We start from the raw sequence: 26,932 nt of genomic DNA on the forward strand, positions 1-26,932 counted from the left end.
GACTGTTAACGTATGTCACCGTTATCATTCAAATAAGGAAACTACTGTCAGTGACACCGCCTGCTTATAACTTGATCGGATTTTAATGTTGTCAATGTAAACAGAGGCCCTCGATGATATCCCAGAGAGGGAACTGAACCATAACGGATTAACTTACGGACATTTCTCAGCTTTTAAGAATTCTTCAACAATTAATATGGAGAACGTTAATCACTTGGACACTTCTAACGCAACTGTTTTTAACGATACATTTATAATTAGAGAGAGAGATGGAGACGAGGAATCTGTACATAGTGAAACGTTTGCTAAAGAAAGATTGTTACAAGGAAATATAACTGATTATAGATGTGACAAAGAAATACATACGGGAGAAAAACGCTATCGTTGCGAGATATGTGAGAAATATTTTGTGAATAACATCAAATTAACAAAACATAGAAGAATACACACTAAAGAAAAGCTATTTCGTTGTGAAATATGTGGGAAATCTTTCGTTAATAATTCTAGTCTTCTCATCCATGTTCGTAGTCATACTGGAGAGAAACCATTCAACTGTGAATTGTGCGGGAAATCATTTGTTTGTAACAGTGTCTTAACATCACATACAAAACTACACACCGGAGAAAAACCCTACCATTGTGAAATATGCGGGAAATCGTTCATTAATAACGGTCTCTTAAAAGCGCACACAATTATACATACTGGAGAAAAACTGTTCCATTGTGAAGTATGTAGGAAATCTTTCATTCGGAATTCACATCTTGTTATTCACATGCGTAGTCACACTGGAGAAAGACCGTTCCATTGCGAAATATGTGGCAAGTCTTTCGTCTCTAACAGTATCTTAACAACTCACAAGAGAACACATACCGGAGAAGAACTGTATCACTGCAAAGTATGTGGGAAATCTTTCTCTGATAATTCTAGTCTTGTGGTTCATAGACGTCGTCACACTGGAGAAAAACCCTACAATTGTGAAATATGCGGGAAAGCATTCATTAATAATTCTCATCTTGTAGTTCACAAACGTAGCCACACCGGAGAGAAACCGTATCACTGCGATGTTTGTGGGAAATCTTTTATTAACAATTCCCACCTTGTTGTTCACAAACGAATTCACACTGGGGAAAAACCGTATAACTGTGAGATATGCGGGAAGTCGTTTATAAACAATTCTCATCTCGTAGTTCACAAACGTAGTCACACTGGCGAAAAACCATGTCGTTGTAGAATATGTGAGAAATCTTTTATTACAAAGGATCACTTGAAAAGACATGAACAAATACACACAGGAAGGAAGACATTTAACCATGAAACATGATAACTCCTTCTTTGGTGAATCTAAATTCAGTCTATCAACAATTAATTACACATCGGAGAACATTTCTTTTTGATGAATTATGCTGGAAATCATTGTCTTTGAATGTTTAGTGTTGTTCTTCTTTTGAGAGAAACTTCTTCATTATTGTATTTTGAAATCCTTTATCAATTATATATTTGTAGTTGACAAATAAAGATGCTGGACATTCACAAACTAACTATGTCCATGTGAAATATGTATGGGATCATTCAATGTGAAGTAAGTCTACACTTGTAGTAACCACTTAAATGATGTATATTAACAGTAGATTATTAGGAAATATGTTAGAAATCATTCTGTGATTATGGGTCCTGTAATTCACAAACACAGCCGAGAACAGGAGTGGCTAAACTTGCTTAATGCAAGATCCACATCTGATATAAAGTTCAGATGTTCAAGAGCTGCAAGACATGAACAAAATTTACACATATGCTTTTGTTAACCATTTTGTTACAAAAACTTTATATAAGTATTAAGAAATGCACGTATACAATTTTTTAAACTGTTAATTTGTATTAGTTTCAGTAATCACAAAATACACATGTATGTATGTATGTATATATATATATATATATATATATACCAAATACTTTCAAAATCTTGGCTGATGATTGTTTTAACTATATTGAACATATTTTATATGGTTAATGAACTTCGGGAACTTCTAAGAAAAATGTGCATATTTGCATTTCAGTAACATAAAATTGGACTGCCAAAAATAACACTAAAAAGGTAAAAAAAATATTATTTTTAATGATATTTATTTGCCTTAGTAAATATTTGGTCAAAATATGGAGGAAATTGTGAAAAAAGAAAAAAGAAAACCAATAAAATTTGAGCTATTTTAATCAGATACCACCTTTCAAAATTACAGTTTTATCATATTTTTATGACAAACAAACAATACTACAAATATCAAGCTATTGAAACCATTATTTACTGCTAGTAGAGGTCTTGTGGCTCTCTATCTTGGTTGATATGTTGTCAAGGCTATATGAATTAGCTCCGTCAGGGGTTAGTTTGTAAAGATTGCACAATGCTTTGACTTCACAAACTTCATTACAGAGTAAAGTGATTCATAGCAGCATGTTGTGCTGAAAATTGAGATGAGTCGCACATTAGTTTTCTTCAGTTTAGAATATTTTATTTCTGGAACAGTTGTAGACTGGGATTTATGGATCCTATTTAGAGCCAGGTCCTCCTGTAATTCCATTAGTTCCATTTCCCCAGCAGATGATTCCATAACCAGAGGTTTGAGAAATGGACATCTGTCATTGACCACATCATCGTTTAACGTCCGCTTTCCATGCTAGCATGGGTTGGACGATTTGACTGAAGACTGGTGAAACCGGATGGCAACACCAGGCTCCAATCTGATTTGGCAGAGTTTATACAGCTGGATGCCCTTCCTAACGCCAACCACTCAGAGAGTGTAGTGGGTGCTTTTACGTGCCATCCGCACGAAGGCCAGTCAGGTGCACATCAACCATAAATGGATTTACAAGAAAGGCAAAGCAGGGCTTCAGTTTCCGCAAGTCATCAAATCTGGTTAGGAAATCATCAAACAGTCCTTGTAATTTATCTTTGTATTCTTCCAGTTTGTGGTCTTTTAAATAATTCAATATCAGGGAATGTATTTACTCTCCTAATGAAATTAGGAAAGTGACTGAAGTTTCTTGACAATATGTCTCTTTGAAAAGCTCTTATTTTATTCTGAAATCTGAAAAATTGTCTGAGTGAGATCAGAAACAATCTTATTCTTCCCCTGGAGTTTGTAGATGATTCATTATATCAGTAAGGGACATCAGATCTTGCATCCATTCATCATTCTCCACTTGAGGATAGAATTTTTTCTTTAAGGAAATTAATAGGCTCCAACCGATTAACAAGACATTGCTGGTTGACAACCACCTCACAATGCAGTGGAAAGAGACATCACTGGGTTTATTTTCAAGCTCCAGTTTTATATATATATATATATATATTGGAAGGTTTAGAACCTACAAGAATAGGTGCAAGCGCTAATATTTATAAAACATGTGACATATTAATAAAAATCTGTAAATGTACAACCATCCAGATATCTGAGTACCTTATTATTTTTTCTAATATATATATGCATGTATCTGTGTGTACGTGTGTCTGTATATATGTGTGTATATCCAGTGGAGTTTCTGTATGAACATGATCTGTTCCAAAGCCCAATTTGGCAATCAGCTTGTTCCAATCCTATTGAGAGCAACTTTGTCTTTCACTAGTTCAAGGACAATAAATACATTACCCTTCTTGTACAGGAAGCAGAGTGTATCTTCTCTTTCTTTCTGCCTGTCTGACTTTCTGTCTTCCAGAAGAAATCGGCTGTGTTCGGACCAAAAGTGGAAGAGGATCCACTTGGTCTCAAACATACCAAAATACATAATGTCACAATAGTACCCCATTTGACTGTCTAAGAGTTGAGGGCAAAGCTAATTACCTCCCCTGGTTAACAGAAGCTATCAACTACTAGTGAACCACCTGGTTATTTAAGAGAAACTATTTCTAATCGGTTGGTGCAAAATTTGTTCAAGGCGGTACTCCAGCATGGCCGCAGTCTAATGAATGAAACAAGTGAAAGATATATAGGTATATGACAGGCTTCTTCTAGTTTCTGTCTACTAAATCCACTCACAAGGCTTTGGTCGGTCCGAAGCTGATTTAGAAGGAACTTACTTAAGGTGCCATGCCAAGGGACAGAACCCGGACACAAGTGGCTGGAAAGCAGCCTTCTTCCCACACAGCCATTCCTAGACTTATATATATTAGGTTGGTGCATAATTATTGCGGCTTTTTTTTCAATAAATTTTATTCCTCAAAAAATCTAAACAAAACGGCAAGCAGAAATTGAAGTAGATGGTGAATATGCTCCGGAATAATCATTTAAAAATGTTTTTGTTGAATAAAATTCATTGCAAAAAAAAAAGCCGCAATAATTATGTACCAACCTAATAGTTTACTTGCAATACTTACTCTAGAAAACTCGTCGGGTCAAGTAAAATCGCTGACATCCATACATACATTCTGGTCTTTTACAGGTGCTGGTGCCATGTATATGCACTTCTACCGGTGCTGCACAGATGCATCCATACCATGCCGCATAAAAAGCACCCAACATACTCTGTAATGTGGATGGCAATTAGGTAGGGCATCCAGCTATAGAAAGCCAGCCGCAACTCAAATTGGAATCTGGACAGCTCCTGTCAAACCGTCTAACCCATGCCAGCATAGAAAACGGACATTAATTCATATATACCCCTGGTTGCGTTTTCTTAGAACTTCCCAAATTCGTAACCTCTGTATTTTTCTTCGTGGATTAAAAATATTTTGAAAAAAGTCAAAAATTCAGAAACCTGGGTGTATGTGGAGGAAATTAGAATTTTGAAAACGTGATTTTGGGGCAAAATCGTATTCTCCTATATCGAAAACATGGAAATCCGAAGAACTTTTGGCAGAAAAAAAAGCAACGGAAATGGGTAGTGTACACGAGCTTTCTTTCACCTTACTTGTAATTGCATGCATGAGTCCCAGTATAAATCTTTATGGATCTTTTTTGAAACGGGGGCCACATTTTTCATTAACGAAACACTTTGAAACTTGGAACACTGGTAGAATGTGTCATATAAAACATCTTTTTCTCTTAGTCTTCTTAAAAAAAAAGAAATCCAGAAGTTATTCCATGTTAAAGTTGTCGTATTTCTGTAATTTCAACCAATCACTGACGTCCATTCAGCCGATATACATTAAGTGCCGACTACATAAACAAACGATTCTGAAACAATTAACCCTAACCCTAGGGTTAGGGTTAGGGTTAAAGCAAATTTAAAATGAAAAAAGAAAATAAAACGAAGGTATGGAGATTAAATACGCTTTACACCAAAGGAGTAAATGTAAACAACTGAATACTTGTCAGTGATTGGTTGAAATTATCGAAATAAGACAATTTTTTACATGAAATAAATTCGAATACAAAAATATTTTTCTGTTCTATAACACAAAATAGATAAGTATACGAAGTTTGAAAGTCTTTCGGTACCAAAAACACTACGTAAAACATTAATGAAAAATGTGGCCCTCGTTTTAAAATAGATCCATATTTATAAATAATTATTTAACGATTTCATCATTGTGATAGTTTTCATTACATCAAGTATTAAGAATATAGCAACGAGGTTCCGCAACTTGGAAGAGAGACAATCATAAGGTTCTGACTTCGAATCCCCGGGTTACCTCCCTTTAACCCCTTCCTGGGACTTTTGGTGAAGCGCGAGACAATTTTCGTTCCGAAAATGCGGCCCAGGGAAAATTTGTTTGGGAACCACAGCTGTAAGGTGAAACCATGTCAAAGCATACACTTGAGCACAATGCCGTCTTGGGACCCATTGAATCTTGCCCAACACTCCAACCCATGCCAGCATGGAACACAGACGTTAAACGAGGGTGATACAGACACACACATGTTTGTATATAGGAGACGGTAATATTTAGGTTTAAAAGGGAGTCATTTGCCGTCCGGCCATTCCTGTTTATCGCAATCCTTTAATGCGCATGCTCAACCGGATATTCATCACCAGACACTTAATGAATGAAAATAGTTGTTTTGAATCTCATTCATCGAAATACTAATTACAAATGATAAGACAAAGAAAAACAAGTTGTATGTAATTTAATCCATATAGATATACATACATACATTACAGTAATTCTTGTGTTATACACGAGGTAATCTTTTTGTTATTAACGATGTTTTTCTCATTCAATCCTGTGTTCTTTGTTCCTTAATGAATTTAATGTTTCTTGTCTTTTTTCTTTTGTTTGTATGACTTGTCATGAAATTCGTGACATTTCCTGAAAACGAGTCAACTAGAAACAGCAGCTTAATTACCCCTAATTCATAACATTATCGTCTTAAATAGCGACCACGGATGGCGCGACCCTCTCAGGTTAGTCCTGCGCATTCCATGTTGTCATTGAGCAGCGAATACCATTTTGTGACAGATTCTTATTGAGTTAGACCACTGACGATCCGGTGTAGCGGCTTCAGATTACGTTTTGGTGGGTTTACCGGGAGTGAAGGGTTATTCCTTTCAAATTCTTCCCCAGGTGTCGGTCTCACTGTTTGTAAATGAAGGGCATAACTACAGAGTTCTACCCCCCCCCCCAGACTTTTGAAGGTCATAACTTTCAGAAAAATGAATATTTTTTTATGAAATTTTGTATGCATATTGTATGTATTATGTAGATTTCGAATATACAAAAATTTCCGGTGGAAGTGTTTTGGAATGGGGGATGGGTGGACAATTTTCGGAATGGGGGTGGGGAACAATTTTCGGAAATTCCAACAGAGTCCACTTAAATTCTTCTTAACTTCCAGGAAAATTAATATTTTTTCGTGAAATTTTCTACAAATATACCTTGATGTATGTACATTTCGAGCATGTAGGAATTTTGAAGGAAACAACTGCATGTTATTTTTGAGAAGCGTTCCCCACTCGGTGGTGTTTCGGAGCAAGTCGTCCATAATTGTTTCATTTTTCTCTATTATGTGCGTATGTGCATCCGTAGATTTCTATTGAAGTAATAAGCAGAAAAGTAAATTCCAAAGTAAACGTTTCTAATAGAGAAAAATGAAACAATTATGGACGACTTGCTCCGAAACACCACCGAGAGGGGAACGCTTCTCAAAAATAACCTGCAGTTGTTTCCTTCAAAATTCCTATATGCTCGAAATGTACATACATCAAGGTATATTTGTAGAAAATTTCACGAAAAAATATTAATTTTCATGGAAGTTAAGAAGAATTTAAGTGGACTCTGTTGGAATTTCCGAAAATTGTCCCTCACCCCCATTCCAAAACACTTTCACCGGAAATAATAAATACAATATGCATAGAAAATTTCATTAAAAAATATTCATTTTTCTGAAAGTTATGCCTAAATGGGCTTTCGCCCGTCGCTACGTTCTGAGTTCAAATTCCGCCGAGGTCGACTTTGCCATTTTCATCCTTTGGCGTGGGTCGATGAATTAAGTACCAGTGAAACTCTGGGGTCCATATAATCGACTAGCCCCTCCCCTAAAAGGTAAATTTTGGTAAGTACACCCGCACCCGTTTCACTATGAAAATAAAACCACGGATTTTTTTGCGTGAAATCAAGTACCCTGATCTAATGTGTCGCAAACTCCTTATTTTTGTTCGGAAAAGAAGTGGGAGGAGAATCGCTACCACCACTCCATCCCAAAATCATTGGAAACAATTTTTTTTTTTTTTTTCCCCGTTGAATGAATTACGGCCAGAAAACAACTTTTTTTTGTGGTTCGGAAATTTCACTACCATCCACCCCACCCACACTTCCAGGAATTATTGGAAAAAGGGTTTTTTTTTTTGTTTTTCCTTTAGGTCGAATGAATTACGCTGGCCTCATATGACACAAAACCCTTTTTTTTTTTTTTGCCCAGGGGACCTTAGAAATTTCACGCCCCCATCCCCAACATTTTACACAAGTTTGTTTTCACGAGTGGATTACATGGTTCGTTATTAAATAAATATTTACTAGTTAGCGCTATTTGAATTAATATATTAACATTTATATTTACTTTGTAAATATGTAATAAAGATTGTAAACAATGAACATATAATTTTGATTGCTTCAAATGTTGGCACAAGGCCAGCAATTTCCAGGGACAGGGTTAGTCAACTGCAATGATACCAGTGATCAACTGGTACTTATTTTATCAACCCTGAAGAGGCAAAGTCACCCCTGGTGGAATTTGAACTAAGAATGCAGAGACAAATGAAATTCAGCTAAGCATTTTGCTCATTATGCTAATGATTCTGTTCGGTCAGTGTCTTGCTTGCAGTTTGAATATTAACATAATGTTTTCAAAGGTGCTGACTTACATTGTGAAATTTCCATGGGTCCCACTAGTATATATAATGTTACACAATCTGAAGGTGTAGCTGTTGTCTGTGAAAATGTAGATCTTTGCACAAGTTTCTTTGATTTAATTTGAAAACAATCAGGTGTTATGTCTGCAGTTTATCAGTAAAGAATTGTAAAATTTCCACTGTTAAATGTCTGCTGTTTAATTAATTATCTCGTAAAGCTTATAGTGTCGTTTCTCTGTCATTTCAGATTGTCTGATGATATTGACAGCAGAGGCTTTTTAACTTGAGATGATGGTTTAAAGAATAAAGGAACGTATTATACAAAAAACATAAAACTAGATTCAGATAAACGTCTGGTGGAATTGCCATGAAATATTTCCAGAGGATGAGGATATTTGTTAGAAATACAATATAAAAATGGAAAGGAAATCATAAGAAAGAAAGGAAGTTTATGGAAAATGTCTGATGTTTGTGCTGCATTAAATGTGAAGAAACAAAGCAAAGAGAGTGATTTACTTGATAAGATGTCGAAAAAGAAGGGTAAAACTTCATATCAATGTGATATTTGTAAAAAGACATTCCAGAAACAACGTGACCTAACTATTCACAAGAAAAGTCATTCAGGAGAAAAGCCATATCACTGTGATATCTGTGGTAATTTATTCTTGTTGAAACATAACTTAACTGTACACAAACGTATTCACACAGGAGAGAGGCCTTACAGCTGTGATATCTGTGGTAAATCTTTTGCACAAAGTGGTGACCTAAAGGCTCACAAACGCACTCACACAGGAGAAAAACCGTATCGTTGTGATATCTGTGGTAAATCCTTTTCACAAGGCAACCAAGTTACTATGCATAAACGCATTCATACAGGAGAGAAACCATTTCACTGTGATATCTGTGGCAAATCCTTCATTGGAAAACATAAGTTAAAGGCTCACAAACGTATTCATACTGGAGAAAAACCTTATCACTGTGAAATATGTGGTAAATCATTCAATGAAAGTTCTAACTTAGCTGTTCACAAACTCACTCATACAGGAGAGAGGCCACATCAGTGTGATGTTTGTGGCAAATCATTCTCTCGTATTCATCACTTATCTGTACATAAACATATCCATTCAGGTGAGAAGCCATATCATTGTGATATCTGTGGCAAATCATTCTCTCAGGCTAATACTTTAGCTAATCACCAAAAAAAGCTTGCAAATGACAAGCCATGTCATTGTGATGTTTGTGGTAAATCATTCTTTCAAACATGTGAATTAAATCATCACAAAATTACACACAGGAGAAAAAGACAATATCTTTGTGATACCTGTGGTAAAACTTTCCCAGGACATTATCGTTTAATTAGGCACAAACGTATTCATACAGGAGAGAAGCCACATGATTGTGATATCTGTGGCAAATCTTTCTCTGAAATTCGTCAATTAATATCTCACAAACGTGTTCATACAGGAGAGAAACCATATCACTGTGATATCTGTGGTAAATCATTCTCTCAAAAATCTGGTTTAGTTGTCCACAGACGTATTCATACAGGAGAGAAACCATATCGTTGTAATGTTTGTGGTAAATCATTCTCTGGAAGTGGCGACTTAACTAAACACAAACTCACTCATACAGGAGAGAAACCATATAACTGTGATATTTGTAGTAAATCATTCTGTGTACGTAGTGCATTAACTTTTCACAAACGTATCCATACAGGTGAGATGCTTCATCAGTGTGATATCTGTGGTAAATCATTCCCTAAGAAATCTTCCTTAGTTATCCACAAACGTATTCACACAGGAGAGAAACCATATCACTGTGATATCTGTGGTAAACCATTCTCTCAGAAATCTTCTTTAGTTATCCACAAACGTATTCACACAGGAGAGAAACCATATCAGTGTGATATATGTGGTAAATCATTCTCTCAGTCACATCATGTAATTATTCACAAAAACATTCATACATGTTAGATGCACTATCATTGTGATATCTGTGGTAATTCATTCTCGAGAAGGTACAACTTCACTAAATGCAAATGTATTCATACAGATGTGAAGCCTTATCACTGATTTCTGTGGTAGATCATTTTGTGTACGTAGTGTATTAACTTCTCACAAACATATTCATACAGGAGGTGAGATGCGCTATCATTGTGATATCTGTGGTAAATCACACTCGCAGAAATCTGCGTCAGTTATCCACAGACGTACTCACACTGGAGAGAAGCCATTTCACTGTGATACTTGTGGTAAATCATTCATTTTTTCAAAGAAATACCCTAACTACACACAAGTAGATTCATTGTGGAGAAAGATCATAAAATAATTCCTGGTCAGTCATGACTCCTTTTAAAATTTATTCAAATAAAATTCATTAGACATAAATGTGTGTCAAAAGTGTTTCTTTAAAGATGTTATCTTATATAATATACAAATGTATTTACTGTGATAACAACCTGCCAGCACTATATTGTATGTAACCATGGCTAGGTCTGCTGACAACCTGGGATTCTCCTATGTCTAAGTAAAGAATAGCTTGTAGATATTCGTGCACAAACTGTTATGATGCATGGTATTGAGACACAGTGAATGCAACAGATGGATGTAAGTTAGCAGAAAGGAAGTGTGCAGGCACAAATGAAAAGGGAGACAGAGTATGAGAGGAACGAAACGTCTTGTGAGAGACAGCAACTGGTGTGGACATGTAATGTGTATGGAGGCTGATGAGAGGTGGGTGAAGAAGTGATGTGAAATACATGTGAAAGAAAGCAGTGGTAATGGAAGATTTAAGTAGACATGGGCAGAAGTGATGAAGAATGACGTCTGGATGTTGAATCACCTAGAGACATTGCTTAGCAACGTGTAAACTAAAAGGAAATCTTTGAGAAATGATGACAATGTGACAGAACTGTAAAAAATAAAATTCTGAGATTTAATTAAAAAGTAACAATAAAGTATTTCAGGATGATTATTATTATTATTTTCCAAATAAACATGCACTTTATATTCTTTCTTCACACGTTTATAACTGTTCTTGTTTTAATTTCTGTCCTTATGTGTGCTCCAGCTCGGTTTAGTCCATTCTGTTTTTTTATAATTATTAAATGAAAATAGGAAACTGTGATGAAGCTGTGTGTTTAGAAAGTAGGAAATTTCTTAGGATGGTATAAAAGTAATAGTTCTTCCATTCTTCTTTGTCCATCCATACACATTTTTCTCCCACATCTGGATTCTCTCTGACGTGCTGTGAAGCCGTCCAGAACACTCCAAGTCTCTGATGTTCAGAGTGTTAGACATTGGCAAACCCCTTCCTTTCTGCTTATTCCCTAAATAGATAAACCTGATGCTTAATTATCTGATATGCTTCTTTGCCACCCCAACTTTTTCACTCTTTTGAAAGCCATCTCTACTTTTTTGTGACTCTGTTGATCTCTCGGTTCTTCCACCTCGTCACTCTTGGTCTGACAAGCTTTGCTCCAACCAAATATTTGGTCTGTCTCCCTCAATGGATTATCCCCATAAGAACTTCCAGTTGTCTCTGTCTCTTCCTCATCAAAGCCTTCATTAAGCATATCTCGAAAGCTTAGTCCATTTGAAGGATCCTTGAGCTTCCATAACCTCCTTTTCCACACTGGTTTGTGTCCCTGGATCCTTCTAGCCTTGGGGAGATAACATTATGATATCTAATAAAAAACACATTATTTCAGAACTGGTATCCTACAACCACTCAGTTATACTTCCCTCTATGTGAGCCCTATCCCCACTTCCTTGTTCCCTCTCTCTGGCACATCAAGATCCCCACCCCCATTTCTCATCCCTTAACACTTATCACACTCGGTGGAGAAGTTTGTCGCATCTTGCGATAGTTGCCAGAGAATTAGACCGAATTTAGTAAAAGTAAATGATTCACGGACTATTTCTGGGCCCTGGGAATATGTGCATACGGATTGAGCATATGTTCCAAATATCGGTAACATACTTGTAATTGTAGATGCCTATTCAACATAGATCGAGGCATTCTTGTATCCTAATTGGTCGACTGGGGTGGGAAAAAGCTAGCTGCTTGAGGTCTGAGATCTTTGCTCGTTTTGGGGTTCACACCTTTAGTATCGGACAATGGGCCTGAAAAAGAATATGTTGTCTTCAACGTGTTGCAAAAAAATTAAGATACATGCTTATGGTCCGGCATGTAATGACGATGTTGAAAGGGCCTTAAAAACAATGAGACGCACTGAAGCATTTTGGGATCTTGTTCAAAATGGGGGCACCAGTATTTTCTTAATGAAACACTTTGAAACTTGGGACACTGGTAGAATGTGTCATATAAAACATCTTTTACTCTTAGTCTTCTTAACAAAAAAACCTACATTGCAAGTTATTTCATGTTAAAGTTGTCGTATTTCTGTAATTTCAACCAATCACTGACGTCTGTTCAGCTGAATAGAGTTACTGCTGGCTGGTCATAAAAATGTTATTCCCTGTGACATATTTCATCCGGTTTAATCGTAATTTATACGCATATATTGTTTATATAATAAATTACGCTGTGCGTATCTATGTGTGTAACAATTTTAGAGTTCGGATTCTAGAGTTAGGGTTAGGGTTGAAATGTCAGAACTAACAGGGATTAATACGATATACACCGTTACAGCGCTAACTGTTTTCAACTGAATAGACGTCAGTGATTAGTAGAAATTATCGAAATAAGACAATTTTTTACATGAAATAAATTCGAATACAAAAATTTTTTTCTGTTCTATAACACAAAATAGATAAGTATACGAAGTTTGAAAGTCTTTCGGTACCAAAAACACTACAAAAAACATAAATGAAAACTGGTGCCCCCGTTTTGAACAAGATCCGCATTTTGATTCGAAGACAAGGAATTTCGACAACTACTCGAATAAAATATCTGTTCAACCGTTGGAGTGCTTCAGGTGGTTGTAAATTAATGAAAAGACCATTGCTGTAAACCCATTCTATGAAATAGATAAAGATGTAATACACAGAACCATGTTCTCCAGATGTTGTCACAAAACTGTTAAAACTTTACTAACTTCTTCGATCTGTAACTAAACCGCGATTTAATTTCATTTTATACAAACTTTGCTGTCAAATTATGTAGATAATTGCAAACATGGTTGGCTGTTAATTGATATATCAGGCTGAGTAAAAAATAAGCAACGTTTTGAAACATGAAATTCATCACAATATATTTCAACAATAGGGAAATTTTAGTCATCAAAGTAAGTACCATTAAAATCAACACATTTTTGCCAACGAGTTACAAGTTTGTTTATTCTGCTAACATAAAAATCTGGAGTTCTGGAGCTGATGAACTCTTTGAATGCACTTTCAACATCAGTTTGATTTTTGAACTCCTTCTCTTGCAGGAAACCATGAAGGTGCTTGAAAAAGTGGTAGTCAGTGGGAGAAAGGTCTGGGGAATAAGCTGGGTGGGGAAGAACTCCGTAACCAAGTTCCCTCAACTTCTGGAGCATCATTAGTGAAATGTGGTCGAGCATTGTCAGGAAGAATGATTGGTCCTCTTCTGTTGACCAGTCTGGGGCAGAGAATTTACAGTTTTGCGTTCATTTTGGCAATTTCATAGCAATATGTTTCTGCAGTAATGGTTTTTCCGGCTTTTAAGAAGTTATAGTGGAAGAGTCCAGCAGTATACTACCAAACAGTCAGCATAACCTTCTTTTTGAAGAGCTCGGGTTTAGGGAAGGTTTTCGGTGCTTCATTCTGGTCCAATCAGTGCAAAGAACGTTTTTTATTATTGTACAGAATCCACTTTTCATCGCAAGTTACAATATGGTCGAGAAATGGATCGGTCTGGTTATGGAGAAGAAGCGATGAGCAAATTTCATATCTGCATATTTTGTTGGGGGCATTAGCAGAATCAGTTAAATACAAATATTGAGATATTTTCGAATACCTCGTCTTCAACATTATACTTGAGGTATATGGATAGCCATACCTTACATCGGGACTCCAATAGTTCCAGTCGAGGAAGCTATTTAACACCAAACATAATATTAATTGAAATAGCTTCTCTCCAGTATGAATACGTCTGTGTATTGTTAAGCCACTCTTGTTGGAGAATGATTTACCAAAAGTGTCAAAGTGAAATGGCTTCTCTCCAGCATTTCCGGGAGTGTGATTTACCATAGATATCACAATGATGTAGCATCTCACCTGTATGAATACGTTTGTGAGAGGTTAATGCACTACATACACAAAATAATTTACCACAGGTATCACAGTGACAATGTTTCATACCTGTATGAATACATTTGTGTTTAGTGAAGTTGCCACTTCTCGAGAATGAATTACCACAAATATCACAATGATAGTGCATCTAACATGTATGAATGCTTTTGTGATGAGACTGAGAGAATGATTTACCACATATATCACAGTGATATGGTTTCTCTCCTGTATGAACGCGTTTGTGGATAACTAAGGAAGATTTTTGAGAGAATGATTTACCACAGATATCGCAATGATATGGTTTGTCTCCTGTATGAGTACGTTTGTGGATAACTATGTAAGATTTCCGGGAGAATGATTTACCACAGATATCACACTGATATAGCTTCTCACCTGTATGAATGCATTTGTGAGAATTTAATGAACTACGTACACAAAATGATTTACCACAGGTATCACAGCGATATGGTTTCTCTCCTGTATGAAAACGTTTGTGGATAACTATGTAAGATTTCTGGGAGAATGATTTACCACAGATATCACACTGATAGGGCATCTCACCTGTATGAATGCATTTGTGAGAAGTTAATGTACTACGTACACCGAATGATTTACCACAGATATCACAGTGATATGGTGTCTCTCCTGTATGAATACGTCTGTGGACAACTAAGCCAGATGTCTGATAGAATGATTTACCACAGATATCACAGTGATGCGGTTTCTCTCCTGTATGAACACGTTTGTGGACAACTAACTCATATTTTTGAGAGAAAGATTTGCCACAGATATCACAATCATGTGGTTTCTCCCCTGTATGAATACGTTTATGTATAACTAACCGATAATGTATAGGGAAAGTTTTACCACAAGTATCGCAGTGATACTGTCTTTTTTCCCTGTGAGTACTTTTGTGTCTATTTAAGTCACATATTCGAAAGAATGATTTACTACAAACATCACAATGATATGGCTTCTCATTTGCATGTTTTATCTTGTGGTTAGCTAAATAATTAGCCTGAGAGAATGATTTACCACAGATATCACAATATGGCTTATCTCTTGAATGGGTGCGTTTGTGGACAACGGAGCCAGATTTTTGAGAGAATGATTTGCCACAGATATCACATTGATATGGCTTCTCACCTGAATGGATACGTTTGTGAACAGATAAGTGATGAAAACGAGAGAATGATTTGCCACAAACATCACACTTATGTGGTCTCTCTCCAGTATGAATGCGTTTGTGAACAGCTAAGTGACCACTCCCAGTGAATGATTTACCACAGATTTCACAGCGATAAGGTTTTTCTCCAGTATGAATACGTTTGTGAGCCTTTAACATATGTTTTCCAACGAAGGATTTACCACAAATATCACAGTGAAATGGTCTCTCTCCTGTATGAATGCGTTTATGCATAGTAATATAGTTGCCTCGTGGAAAGGATTTACCACAGATATCACAACGATACGGTTTTTCTCCTGTGTGAGTGCGTTTGTGAGCCTTTAGGTCACCACTTTGTGCAAAAGATTTACCACAGATATCACAGCTGTAAGGCCTCTCTCCTGTGTGAATACGTTTGTGTACAGTTAAGTTATGTTTCAACAAGAATAAATTACCACAGATATCACAGTGATATGGCTTTTCTCCTGAATGACTTTTCTTGTGAATAGTTAGGTCACGTTGTTTCTGGAATGTCTTTTTACAAATATCACATTGATATGAAGTTTTACCCTTCTTTTTCGACATCTTATCAAGTAAATCACTCTCTTTGCTTTGTTTCTTTGCATTTAATGCAGCACAAACATCAGACATTTTCCATAAACTTCCTCTCTTTCTTATGATTTCCTTTCTATTTTTATATTGTATTTCTAACAAATATCCTCATCCTCTGGAAATATTTCATGGCAATTCCACCAGACGTTTATCTGAATATAGTTTTATGTTTTTTGTATAATACGTTCCTTTATTCTTTAAACCATCATCTCAAGCTATATTGCTTCTGCTGCCAATACCATCAGACAATCTGAAATGACAGAGGAACAACACTATAAGCTTTACGAGATAATTAATTAAACAGCAGACATTCAACAGTGGAAATTTTACAATTCTTTATTGATAAACTGCAGGCGCCATATATATATATATATATATATATATATATTCTTCGTATTTCGTGCGCAAAAACAAAAAAAAGAATTTTCGGAAAAACTGAAAGTGAAAATGAATGTGAGTGGGGAATTGAAATTTTGAAAATGCGATTTTTGAATTTTTTTTTTTTTTTTGAGAATCGTATCCTCCACAACCAAAAATGTGGAATTCCGGAACAAAATCAATACATATCCATTTTACCGAAAGTTTTGACGGAAAAATCGGATCTTGTGAATTTTCCGAAAGTCCGCAGGGTCATTAGCGCAATTTTTGTTTTCATATTTGTTTCTACACAGTTGTTAACACCCAGCAGGCTGGTTTATTATGTATCTTTTTTTTTTTTATTCACGAGTGAAGATCTTTATATCGACCCCAGAATTTCAATGGTACTTAATTCATCGACCCCCCACCACCACCACCACCACCAAAGGATTTGAAAGGCAAAGTCGACATCGGCGGAATTTGAACTCAGAACATAGCGACGGGCAGAATACCGTTAAGCATTTCCCGCAGTGAGTTTAATAATTATTTTACTAACAGTGAGACCGACACCTGGGGAAGAATTTGAAAGGAATAACCCTTCACCCCTGGTAAGCTCACCAAAACGTAATCTGAAGCCGCTACACCGGATCGTCAGTGGTCTAACTCAATAAGAATCTGTCACAAAATGGTATTCGCTGCTCAATGACAACATGGAATGCGCAGGACTAACCTGAGAGGGTCGCGCCATCCGTGGTCGCTATTTAAGACGATAATGTTATGAATTAGGGGTAATTAAGCTGCTGTTTCTAGTTGACTCGTTTTCAGGAAATGTCACGAATTTCATGACAAGTCATACAAACAAAAGAAAAAAGACAAGAAACATTAAATTCATTAAGGAACAAAGAACACAGGATTGAATGAGAAAAACATCGTTAATAACAAAAAGATTACCTCGTGTATATCACGGTTAGGCGAAAGAATGGTAGTAGTTATAATTAGGAAATAAACGAGAGTGTATAACACAAGAATTACTGTAATGTATGTATATCTATATGGATTCAATGACATACAACTTGTTTTCCGTTATATTATCATCTGCGAATATCATTTCGATGAGATTCAAAAAAACGATAACTTTAGCTGTCATTCATTATCAGATACTGTTAATGAATATCCGGTTGAGCATGCGCATTAAAGGATTGCGCTAACCAGGGATGGCGGGACGCGAAAGTTTTCTTCTCGCGATAGATCCGGACCCCAGCAATGACCTCATTTGCATACGGCCAAAAAGAGCTCACCTTGACCGTGTTGTCAAGTTAACAAACGCACTCTACCAAGTAAACTCAAGACGACGAACGGTGTTGTAAGTCGACCGATTGTCAAGCTATGCCTGAATGAGACAGGTAATATCGGATTCTGTTAAGGCCCCATATGGTAAAGATGTGGATGGGAAAAATGTGGGTAAAGGGTGATGTGCTAGCAATCCTCTCCCCTTATGGTCATTCCTTACACAAGTGACCATATCTCATCGCTCATAAATTAGTTTGATAGTTGAGTTCTGATTGGCTGTATGCAAATGAGTTCATGACAGATACGCTCGTGGGAAAATTTCTGTGACGCTTCACTGAAACCGCATGCCCTCCGCGGCCCTTCCGGTGGGACCCACAGTCTCCACTTCCGACAGGACATGCCTACTCCCTAACTTCTGGTCCTTCCCTACAACACAGCCTAAATCATAACACCACACGCCCCCCCCCCTGATCTGAAGATCATTCAACCAACCTGCCCACACGCCTTAACTTGTCTCGTAATCAGCCAACCAGTGAGGAGGGCCACCGCTCCCTCTGTGACCGCCATGGGACTTCAGGACTGGCCTCAGTTCCTGCCGGCTTTGTCCTCTTGCCCATTAACTGTTGGCCCCATCCTCCGTCGCAGTGAAGACCCTGTGCATATACAAAACATGTCATGGCATGCCATCTACGGATACATTGTTTCTCGAATTTACAGAGATTATTATCTCCTTTCCCCACTGTGATGTACACCGCTCATTTGGGGGGAGGGGGGGTGATCTTCCAGTTTCGAGGGGTAAAAGAAATATTCAAGGGAAATAACTTCAGTCTTATATGTATAGAAATATATATCGTCCTATTAAATTGCTGTGTGTATGTAAATCTACGTGTGCAGAGTATATATATATATATATATATATATATATATATATATATATATATATATATACTATATGTCCCGTCTTTGTGTTGAAACCGTTGTCCCTCCACAGCAACTTAATAGGACGATATATATTTCTATACATATAAGACTGAAGTTATTTCCCTTGAATATTTCTTTTACCCCTCGAAACTGGAAGATTACCCATTTGGGGGCTTAACCCGGTCACTTTCAACGACCTGTCTCGATCTGCAAGATCCACTCAACGTCCACATGCGATATCCGTCGCTGTACGGTCTGACACGCGTCTGCTCTGATGCGCTGTTCCGACAGGATATGCCTACTCCCTCGGCTCATAAACACCACAATTTCGTTGACCGGGCAGCAAATTAATCCCTTTTAAACCTAAATGTTACCATCTCCTTTATATAAATATGTGTGTGTCTGTCTCATCATCGTTTAACGTCTGTGTTCCATGCTAGCATGGGTTGGACTGTTGGGCAAGATTCAATGGGTCCAACGACGGCATCGTACTCAAGTGTCTGCTTGGGCATGGTTTCACCTCGCAGCTATTTTTCTCTGGGCCGCATTTTCGGAATGAAAATTGTCTCGCGCTTCACTAAAGGCTATATTCTTAATACTTGATGTAATACGAAAATATCACAATGATGAATTCGCTCAATAATTATTTATAAGTATTTATACCGGGAATCATGCATCCAATTACAAGTAAGGTGAAGGTAGAGCTAGTGTAAACCACCCATTTCCGGTGGGGTTTTTTTTTTTTTTAATTCAAAAATTTTTCGGATTTCTGGTTTCGATGTAGAAGAATACGATTTTGCCCAAAGATCCCGTTTTCAAAATTCTAATTTCTTCCAACCCCGCCCCAATTTCTTTTTTTTTTTCCCCTCTTTTTAATCTACGTACAAAGATACAGAGATTACGAACCTGGGTGGGGGAGTTAATTTTAATTATTAAGAAACACTCAATGTCCCTTCCCCCATCTCACCCACCCATCACCTCCCCGCTTTCAAAAAAAAAACTAAAATCTGAAAATGTTTCACTTTCATCTGATGTTTGACGCATGCGTAGAATTCTACTGAAACAGCAGACGTCAAAAATATCAGACCACCACCAGAACAACCAAACATGCTAGAAACAACAGCTAAACGACATTATTTCGGGAAAAACTTCCTCGATTTTAAAATAGCTAAAAGTGAGACATTCGGAGGTGATGGGTGGACGTTGGGGAAGGGGAGCTGAGTGTTTCTTTAAGAATTTTTTTTTTTAATTCTTAAAGAATTAGTAGAAATAGTGTAGACAAAAATGAAAATGTGAAATTGATATGCTTTAGAAGGATACGTGACCATAATGTGTTGGTTCTGCTCTCGGGTGGTTAGAGCAGCTGCGCCATTCTATTGATAGGGGTGTGATAAGTGTTAGGGGATGAGAAATGGGGGTGGGGATCTTGATGTGCCAGAGAGAGAGAGAACAAGGAAGTGGGGACAGGGCTCACATACAGGGAAGTATAACTGAATGGTCGTAGGATATAAATTCTGAAATGATATGTTTTTTATTACAGATATCAAAATGTTATTTCCCCAAGGCTAGAAGGATCCAGGGACACAAACCAGTGTGGAAAAGGAGGTTATGGAAGCTCAAGGATCCTTCAAATGGACTAAGCTTTCGAGATATGCTTAATGAAGGCTTTGATGAGGAAGAGACAGAGACAACTGGAAGTTCTTATGGGGATAATCCATTGAGGGAGACAGACCAAATATTTGGTTGGAGCAAAGCTTGTCAGACCAAGAGTGACGAGGTGGAAGAACCGAGAGATCAACAGAGTCACAAAAAAGTAGAGATGGCTTTCAAAAGAGTGAAAAAGTTGGGGTGGCAAAGAAGCATATCAGATAATTAAGGATCAGGTTTATCTATTTAGGGCATAAGCAGAAAGGAAGGGGTTTGCCAATGTCTAACACTCTGAACATCAGAGACTTGGAGTGTTCTGGACGGCTTCACAGCACGTCAGAGAGAATCCAGATGTGGGAGAAAAATGTGTATGGATGGACAAAGAAGAATGGAAGAACTATTACTTTTATACCATCCTAAGAAATTTCCTACTTTCTAAACACACAGCTTCATCACAGTTTCCTATTTTCATTTAATAATTATAAAAAAACAGAATGGACTAAACCGAGCTGGAGCATACATGAGGACAGAAAGTGTCATTGAAGAGGTCACAGATGGACAATGGACAGGAGTTAAAACAAGAACAGTTATAAACGTGTGAAGAAAGAATATAAAGTGCATGTTTATTTGGAAAATAATAATAATAATCATCCTGAAATACTTTATTGTTACTTTTTAATTAAATCTCAGAATTTTATTTTTTACAGTTCTGTCACATTGTCATCATTTCTCAAAGATTTCCTTTTAGTTTACACGTTGCTAAGCAATGTCTCTAGGTGATTCAACATCCAGACGTCATTCTTCATCACTTCTGCCCATGTCTACTTAAATCTTCCATTACCACTGCTTTCTTTCACATGTATTTCACATCACTGAGCCAAATTTTTGAGAGAATGATTTGCCACAGATATCACATTGATATGGCTTCTCACCTGAATGGATACGTTTGTGAACAGATAAGTAATGACTACGAGAGAATGATTTGCCACAAACGTCACACTGATGTGGCTTCTCTCCTGTATGAATGTGTTTGTGAAGAGCTAAGTGACCACTCCCAGTGAATGATTTACCACAGACTTACCACAGTGATAAGGTTCTTCTCCAGTATGAATACGTTTGTGAGCCTTTAACATGTGTTTTCCAACGAAGGATTTACCACAAATATCACAACGATACGGTTTTTCTCCTGTGTGAGTGCGTTTGTGAGCCTTTAGGTCACCACATTGTGCAAAAGATTTACCACAGATATCACAGCGGTAAGGTCTCTCTCCTGTGTGAGTGCGTTTGTGAGCCTTTAAGTCACCATTTTGTGCGAAAGATTTACCACAGATATCACAGCTGTAAGGTCTCTCACCTGTATGAATACGTTTGTGTACAGTTAAGTGATTTTTTAACAAGAATAAACCACCACATATTTCACAGTGATATGGCTTTTCTCCAGTATGAATACGTTTGTGAACCATTAACACTTGTTTTCCAATGAAGGATTTGCCACAGATATCACAATGAAATGGTCTCTCTCCTGTATGAATGCGTTTATGCATAGTAACTTGGTTGGCTTGTGAAAAGGATTTACCACAGATATCACAACAATAGGGTTTCTCTCCTGTGTGAGTGCGTCTGTGATTCTGTAAGTGTCCACTTATTGCAAAAGATTTACCACAGATATCACAGCTGTAAGGCCTCTCTCCTGTATGAATACGTTTGTGAACAGCTAAGTTGCAACTTTCAGTGAATGATTTACCACAGATATCACACTGATATGAAGTTTTACATCAGACATTTTCCATAAACTTCCTTTCTTTCTTATGATCTCTTTTCCTTTCCATTTTTATATTGTATTTCAAATAAATATCCTCGTCTTCTGGAAATATTTCATGGCAATTCCATCACAGGTTTATATGAATATAATTACATCTGCTTCGTATAACATGTTCCTTTAATCTTTAAACCATCATCTCAAGTTAAAATGCTTTTGCTGCCAATACCATCAGACATTCTGAAATGACAGAAAAACAATATAAGTTTTATGAGATAATTAATTAAACAGCAGACATTCAACAGTGGGAATTTTACAATTCTTTACACAGGTGTCAATGCAATCAACTAACCCTGTTCCTGGAAATTGCTGGCCTTGTGCTAACATTTGAAGCCATCAAAATGATATTCTGAAATATAACTGGAATGAATTTTGAAGGTGTAGCCAGTCTTAATAAACCTTTATTGGTGCTGATATGACGTCATGGTCATGTTGGCCGAATAGGTGTAATTAACAGTTTCCCATTGGTTAAAATTACTGCCCATGTTTGAATTCCAACTTTCGTCAAAGAAATATCTTTCACGAAATACAGTTTCTTAGAATTCAGGTATGAGCAGTTATAAAAACCCTGATTTGGGGGAAATAAATCAGTGGTCACTGGTCTTATACTTGATTCCATGGCACTCACTTGCCTGAGATTTGGTTATTACGATGCCAAGTCTTTTGTCTAATTCAACAAGGCTATTTTGAATTGGTGTTTAAAACTCATGTAGCTTAGTTACGAAAGAATTAGATAATACAATTTTGCAGTCGTAAACTCACAATGACAGTTATCTTTTGACTTTTCTTGCAAAAATATACTGTAAATATTAAATGTACGTAAATAAATTAATTTAGTAAATGATTTCTTTATCTTAATTTCTTCATCTTGTTATTATAACAATGAAAAATAGTTTGCCACTTTACTCACTGAATTAAATACAAATATTCTACTTTACAAACTGTATGTGACATTTATATATATCGTCCTATCACTAGCGTTCAATACCAGATTCGCGTTTTTAATGTTGTTTTCACTGTCCATTTTTTCCTGTCTTGGTTTGTGTTTGCCACCTTGGAATCCTCTGTTTAGTGGGTCGATCCACTACTCAGGAAGAGACTATTCTAGAGTACGTTCTGCCTTATCTTCGAAATGTCTAGTTAGAATAGAGGCAGCTGACAAAGGATTAATTCCAAGTGGCTATATGTGTTCGTTCCGTTGTCTGTAGTTCATTTTTCTAACGTCCTGTACCCTGATATGCATCTATATACACATGTAGATGTAAGTATGTACATATATGTGGGTATACATGCATACATATTCTTTGTATTATATATATATATATATATATAACAATTGCAGCGTGGAAGGTGTTTATAAGCCATTTAAAATAACACACAATATCCGTTAGATTCACTTCAACATTTAAATTTAATTTGTCAAAATATTTTCATCACTTTGAAACCGTGACTTGTTCACTGACAAAATTCTGTAGCACAGAATATATATATATATATATATATATATATATATATATATATATATATATATACAGGATGCGATGGGAAAATTATGGCCATTTGATGTTCTTAATTTGGCACATGCATGTTATTTGTTTTTGATTTTGTCAACTACACAGTATAGTAGGATCAGTTGAATACCGTCTGTGAGAAAAACACCACCATGGTGCAATTCACTCACCCAGATATTTGGAAATGACGTACTGTACTGCTTGGCATTTGTGCCAGAAGCGCCAATACGAATATTTCAGAGTGTTAAGGTGTCTGTCTATTTGAGGACATGTACCAAGAGTGATAAAAATCATGCATCCAGGCAGTATGATGGTGTTGGGGGTAATCACTAGTGATGAGGACATTATGCCTCAATTCATCTTCCCACACAACCGCAGACTCAACACGGAGGCCTACATCAAGTGCCTGAAAGAGGTACTGCTGCCCCGGTTTAAGAGAGTTGCTGCTGGAAGATGTGGGAGAGAAATGTGTATGGATGGATAAAGAGGCATGGAAGAACTACTATTTTTATACCATCCTAAGAAATTTCCTACTTTCTAAACACACAGCTTCATCACAGTTTCCTATTTTCATTTAATAATTATAGAAGAACAGAATGGACTAAACCGGGCTGGAGCACACATGAGGACGGAAAGTGTCATTGAAGAGGTCACAGATGGACAATGGACAAGAGTTGAAACAAGAACAGTAATTTTACCAAAACGTAACCTGAAGCCGCTACACCGGATCGTCAGTGGTTTTCAAACTTTTTGACTTGCGGACCCCTTTATATATCAGGCTTTACCTTAGGGACCCCGTTATAAACGCTTATGAAATTTATACATAAATATTTGCTTAAAATAACATATATTTTTACATTTATTTATTTAACAGTATTTAACAAATAGGTTTATTGTCAAAAGATTTCGCTTAAAAAACATATATAAAATCAAATTGCCCATAAAAAGCATTTACTGTCCACGGACCCCCTCTCTTGTCCTTGCGGACCACTGTTTGAAAACCCCTGGTCTAACACAATAAGAATCTGTCACAAAATGGTATTAGCTGCTCACTGACATGGAATGCGGAGGACTAACCTGAAAGGGTCGCGCCATGCGTGGTCGCTATTTAAGACGATAATGTTATGAATTAGGGGTAATTAAGCTGCTATTTCTAGTCGACTCGTTTTCAGGAAATGTCACGAATTTCATGACACATCATAGAAACAAACAAACAAAAAAGAAGAAACATTATATTGATTAAAGAATGAAGAAAACATGACTGAATGAGACAAACAATAACAAAAACATTACCTTGTGTATATAATAGTTATTATTAGGAAATAAATGAGGGTGTTTAACACAAGAATTACTGTAATGTATGTATGTATATCTATATAGACTAAATTACAACTCGTTTTCCGTTATCTTATCATCTACGATTATTATTTCCATGAATAAGATTCAAAACAACGACAACTGAACTCATTCATTAAATGTCTGGAAATTAATATCCGTTTGAGCATGCGCATTAAAGGATTGGGCTAACCAAAGATGGCGGGGCGGAAAATTAATCTGGTGAGGCTGGGTTGGACGACACGTTCCCCACCCAAAACAAAACCCTAGTTTTTGGAAATGTTTTTCTTTATTCTCAGCGGATTCCTATTTTGGGATCTTTCTGAATTGACGGGCACCACTTTTCATTTATGTTTTATGTAGTATTTTTGGTACCGAAACACTTTCAAACTTCGTATACTTGTATATTTCGTGGGATCTTTCTGAATTGATGGGAACCACCGTTAGAACATGTTGTTTACATTCCACGGCAGTAATTGTTTTCACTCCAATAGACGTCAGTGATTGGTTGAAATTACCGAAATACGACAATTTTTTACATGAAATAACTTCGAATACAAAAATTTTTATCTGTTCTATAACAAAAAATATACAAATATACGAAGTTTGAAAGTGTTTCAGTACCAAAAACACTACATAAAACATTAATGAAAAGTGTTGTCCGTCAATTCAGCAACATCCAAAATAACAGCTAAATAGGCCTAAATCACGCACCCGAGATTTCCATTGTGATTTAAAGACATTACACCCATGACTGTCGAATCCGCTGTCTCCTTTCGGAGAGGATATTCATGAGTGGTGGCCTGAACTGGATTTCAGAGGAAGCCTATCAATTCATCCTAACCGTCCATCAGCTGCTATTTCTAGTTGGTTGGTTGACTAGATTTGTTATTTTTTTTCCACCCATATATTTATTATTAATGTCATTATTTCTTGTAATATCTCTTAGTGAGGAGGGAAGGCAGTTTTCGTGTGACTTTGCTTGCGTCTGAGACTGGTGTTAAGGAGAGAGAAAGGTATCGTTAGACTGAACACCTGATTGAATTGCACGCAAGAGGAGTCCCCGCTAAAGGCAAATGGTGGCTTGAATCCGTTAAGAAAGCCACACAGAATCTGAAGGAAGGAAGGCAAAGAGGTGTAACTGGTACCCTTTAGCAACATGTCCGTATTGACGAAAACGGAAGTTGATTGGCTTGAGCAGGAATTGAACTGCAATCACTTAGTCACAGCGACATGGGGTCTTTAGCAATGGGAACTGCTGGAAAGATTGCCGGGTGGGGTGAAATAATAATAAAGTGTTGTACTATCAAATCGAATTTGTATCTCTCGGTTGGGAGATGCGTGACAATCGCATCCTGTTTTCTTTCAGGGATCTATTTTAAAACGGGGGCGCCAGTTATTCCATGTTAAAGTTGTCGTATTTCTGTAATTTCAACCAATCACTGACGTCTATTCAGCTGAATAGAGTTACTGCTTGGCGGTCATAAAAATGTTATTCCCTGTGACGCTGTGCGTATCTATGTGTGTAACAATTTTAGAGTTCGGATTCTAGAGTTAGGCTTAGGGTTGAAATGTCAGAACTAACGGGGATTAATACGATATACACCGTTACAGCGCTAACTGTTTTCAACTGAATAGACGTCAGTGATTAGTAGAAATTATCGAAATAAGACAATTTTTTACATGAAATAAGTTCCAATACAAAAATTTTTTTCTGTTCTATAACACAAAATAGATAAGTATACGAAGTTTGAAAGTCTTTCGGTACCAAAAACAC

The 26,932-nt window shown here is 36.8% G+C and overlaps 5 protein-coding genes across 6 annotated transcripts in view; 3 read left to right on the plus strand and 2 right to left on the minus strand.

Moving 5' to 3' along the window:
• Positions 1 to 3,176, plus strand: LOC106884011 (uncharacterized). The gene has a single exon (XM_014935189.3). It carries the CDS (start codon positions 197 to 199, stop codon positions 1,319 to 1,321), a length of 1,125 nt encoding a protein of 374 aa, XP_014790675.1. The 5' UTR covers positions 1 to 196; the 3' UTR covers positions 1,322 to 3,176.
• Positions 3,177 to 5,287: 2,111 nt separating this feature from the next.
• Positions 5,288 to 26,932, plus strand: part of LOC106884014 (uncharacterized) — a 35,746-nt gene continuing 14,101 nt past the window's right edge. The window contains exons 1-3 of the mRNA XM_089344645.1: positions 5,288 to 6,115; positions 8,528 to 10,191; positions 15,203 to 15,218. Coding sequence (XP_089200771.1) covers positions 8,739 to 10,191; positions 15,203 to 15,218 — 1,469 coding nt within the window. The 5' untranslated portion in view covers positions 5,288 to 6,115; positions 8,528 to 8,738. The remainder of the gene's footprint in view (positions 6,116 to 8,527; positions 10,192 to 15,202; positions 15,219 to 26,932) is intronic.
• Positions 13,498 to 18,372, minus strand: LOC128251070 (uncharacterized). Its single transcript, XM_089344424.1, has 2 exons — positions 17,584 to 18,372; positions 13,498 to 16,525 (listed from the first exon to the last, which is right to left on the minus strand). The coding sequence occupies exon 2, from the start codon at positions 16,312 to 16,314 to the stop codon at positions 14,647 to 14,649; it is 1,668 nt and encodes a 555-aa protein (XP_089200550.1). The 5' UTR covers positions 16,315 to 16,525; positions 17,584 to 18,372; the 3' UTR covers positions 13,498 to 14,646.
• Positions 17,900 to 25,107, plus strand: LOC149130684 (uncharacterized). Of its 2 annotated transcripts, none has more exons than XM_089344607.1 (2): positions 17,900 to 18,035; positions 20,384 to 21,542. In XM_089344607.1, exons 1-2 carry the CDS (start codon positions 18,027 to 18,029, stop codon positions 20,717 to 20,719), a joined length of 345 nt encoding a protein of 114 aa, XP_089200733.1. In that variant the 5' UTR covers positions 17,900 to 18,026; the 3' UTR covers positions 20,720 to 21,542. The 2 variants fall into 2 exon arrangements, 1 of the variants encoding a protein (XP_089200733.1); XR_016238853.1 differs by lacking the exon at positions 20,384 to 21,542 and adding an exon at positions 24,408 to 25,107 and having other exon boundaries at positions 17,906 to 18,035.
• LOC106884013 (uncharacterized) lies at positions 21,078 to 25,497 on the minus strand. Its single transcript, XM_014935191.3, has 2 exons — positions 25,114 to 25,497; positions 21,078 to 22,489 (listed from the first exon to the last, which is right to left on the minus strand). Exon 2 carries the CDS (start codon positions 22,032 to 22,034, stop codon positions 21,531 to 21,533), a length of 504 nt encoding a protein of 167 aa, XP_014790677.3. The 5' UTR covers positions 22,035 to 22,489; positions 25,114 to 25,497; the 3' UTR covers positions 21,078 to 21,530.

The sequence above is a fragment of the Octopus bimaculoides genome, chromosome 28, assembly GCF_046866305.1.
Source record: "Octopus bimaculoides isolate indiv1 chromosome 28, ASM4686630v1, whole genome shotgun sequence".
Classification (NCBI taxonomy): Eukaryota; Metazoa; Mollusca; class Cephalopoda; order Octopoda; family Octopodidae; genus Octopus; species Octopus bimaculoides.

Excerpts from the sequence above, each read along its gene's own strand:
- LOC106884013 (XM_014935191.3), bottom strand. The coding sequence starts at position 22,034 with ATGCATAAACGCATTCATACAGGAGAGAGACCATTTCATTGTGATATC.
- LOC128251070 (XM_089344424.1), bottom strand. The coding sequence starts at position 16,314 with ATGTCTGATGTTTGTGCTGCATTAAATGCAAAGAAACAAAGCAAAGAG.
- LOC106884011 (XM_014935189.3), top strand. The coding sequence starts at position 197 with ATGGAGAACGTTAATCACTTGGACACTTCTAACGCAACTGTTTTTAAC.